The sequence below is a fragment of the Cyphomyrmex costatus genome, unplaced genomic scaffold (assembly GCF_001594065.2).
Source record: "Cyphomyrmex costatus isolate MS0001 unplaced genomic scaffold, Ccosl1.0 scaffold548, whole genome shotgun sequence".
Classification (NCBI taxonomy): Eukaryota; Metazoa; Arthropoda; class Insecta; order Hymenoptera; family Formicidae; genus Cyphomyrmex; species Cyphomyrmex costatus.
Genome location: NW_017279688.1, coordinates 66,208 through 68,272, shown reverse-complemented (window position 1 = coordinate 68,272; position 2,065 = coordinate 66,208). Strand labels below are relative to the sequence as shown.

The window sequence follows — 2,065 nt, the reverse complement described above, 5'->3', positions numbered from 1 at the left end:
AGCTATCGCGTAAAAGAGCAGCGGATGAAGTGACGAAGTTGTGCCGTTCCTCAAAAGTACGGTTACAACACATGGTAAGTATACACGGTAAGTATAGCGCAGCGGCGGCGGCGGTGGCCCGCGCGCGCGATGGCAGCGACGGACCGCGCCCGGAGGGACCGCGCCTAGAGATCCTATATGGAGAGATGGGCCAATGCCGACTGATCCGTGATTGGCTCTGCCATGATGTTGTGAAACCGGATGTGAGAGTGAAAGAAGCGAATGTGAGAGTGAGAGGAGCGTCGTCTGCTTATGATTATAAGAAGTACTGTCAGAGACAAAAATTAACTTAGACGAGTCTCTTTTACAGTAAGTAAGTTTAAAATCATCAAAAATGTATCACTAGAACTTTTGGAAAAAATATATATATATAAATATATATAAAAATTCATTTATAAATACATACATACATTTTATATGTAAATTAACCTAAAATTGTTTTTTTTTTTCATTCTGGCAATTGACTTTTTGCCAACAATCTGCACAAACTCGAGATCGTATGATTTATTAAATCTTGTTAACTCACATTAAATATGAGGTTAGAAATCTGTGTTATTATGAGATAAGTTTTCACCAAATAAATAAGTAGTAAAGTCATTGTTTAAATATAAAATATTCATATCACTTCAGATTTCGTATCACTGTGTGTAAATGGAAAGCAACTTTTTTATTCGAATTTAATACGTTTTGCACGTTTTTGTCTATTTTGTCTGTTTTATCCACAATTCTATATTTACGAAAAATAAACTTTCTCTAATAATTATTCATTACAACTTTGAGTTAACAAAGTTATAATAAACAAGTAGTGTTACGTGATGTTTCGAAATTGGCGTTGATATATTAGCGCGCATTTCCAAGATCATGTGATTTCCGGTTTCACAACATCATGCCGGACATTGGCCCATCTCTCCATATAGGATCTCTAACCGCGCCCGACGGACCTCGCGGCGGGGGAGGACCGCGCGCGATAGCTTAAAGTGTTCGGAGGACCCCGCGCCTGGCGGCCATTGACTTCACGGCGACAACACTGATCCCGCGCGAATTTCCCGCGACGTCATTTTCTTTCCCGTCATCCTCCCTGCGGCGTTATCATCATTCTCCCATCCCGTGACGTCATACCCCTCGCCTTTTGACATCATCCACTCCCCTCCCGTGACGTCATACCCCTCTCACCCCGTGATGTCATCCCCTAGCATCACCACAGAGTTCCTAAACGTATTATAATTTACACCCGCTCCGCGTACTTAAACACATTATAATTTATGTTGGTAAACATAAATCACTTTTACTTACGGAAAAAGAACAGACTTGGGTATTTCATGTTGGTAAACCTGGTTCATAAATCAAGAATTTATGTTGGTAAACCTGGTTCATAAATCAAGTACTTACGGAAAAAGAACAGACTTGGGTTAGAACCGGCCTATATACCCTACTTATACTTACCAATTATAATTACAGTAGCGTTGTTTCCTGCTGTAAGAGAAAATAATTAATTAAGTTGATTTATGCTTACCAATCTGGAGACACGGTAGTGTCTCGGCTCTAAGCCAAGCGCGCGACACTGCCATGCCTCCTTTACGCGAAACTGAGAAATTTTCGGGGTCGAGATGATCAGATCTCAGTAACGGCTGAACCGATCAAGTTCTACATACGCTCAATCGACAGGAAATACTTAAATTGTATAATAAAAGTGCTTTCATTTTTTTCCTACGTGCCCTACGAGCGGAGATATCACGACGCAAAGTCCGGATCTGTGAATTTTCACGTTTCATTTTTAAGAAACGTCGTCGTCATCATTATTAACGTCGTCGACCAGAAAGAAATGTCCATCTCGTTTTTTCGATAATAGAGGGCCTTCGACTTTATGTGTTATCTCACTCTATCTATCATCTCACTCTATCTATCTATATCTAACCAGCAGACCAGTGTTGCATGGTATATCACATATGACGCGTGCGCGATTTTAACCTTATAATTAAAAATAAAATATTATTCAATATAATATAAAATATTTATTAATAATATA

The 2,065-nt window shown here is 39.5% G+C and overlaps 1 protein-coding gene across 1 annotated transcript in view; it reads left to right on the top strand.

Moving 5' to 3' along the window:
- The first annotated feature begins 185 nt into the window (after positions 1-185).
- LOC108779012 (amelogenin-like) overlaps positions 186-2,065 on the top strand; it is a 5,544-nt gene continuing 3,664 nt past the window's right edge. The window contains exon 1 of the mRNA XM_018546342.1: positions 186-269. Within this exon, the coding sequence (XP_018401844.1) occupies positions 186-269 (84 nt within the window). The remainder of the gene's footprint in view (positions 270-2,065) is intronic.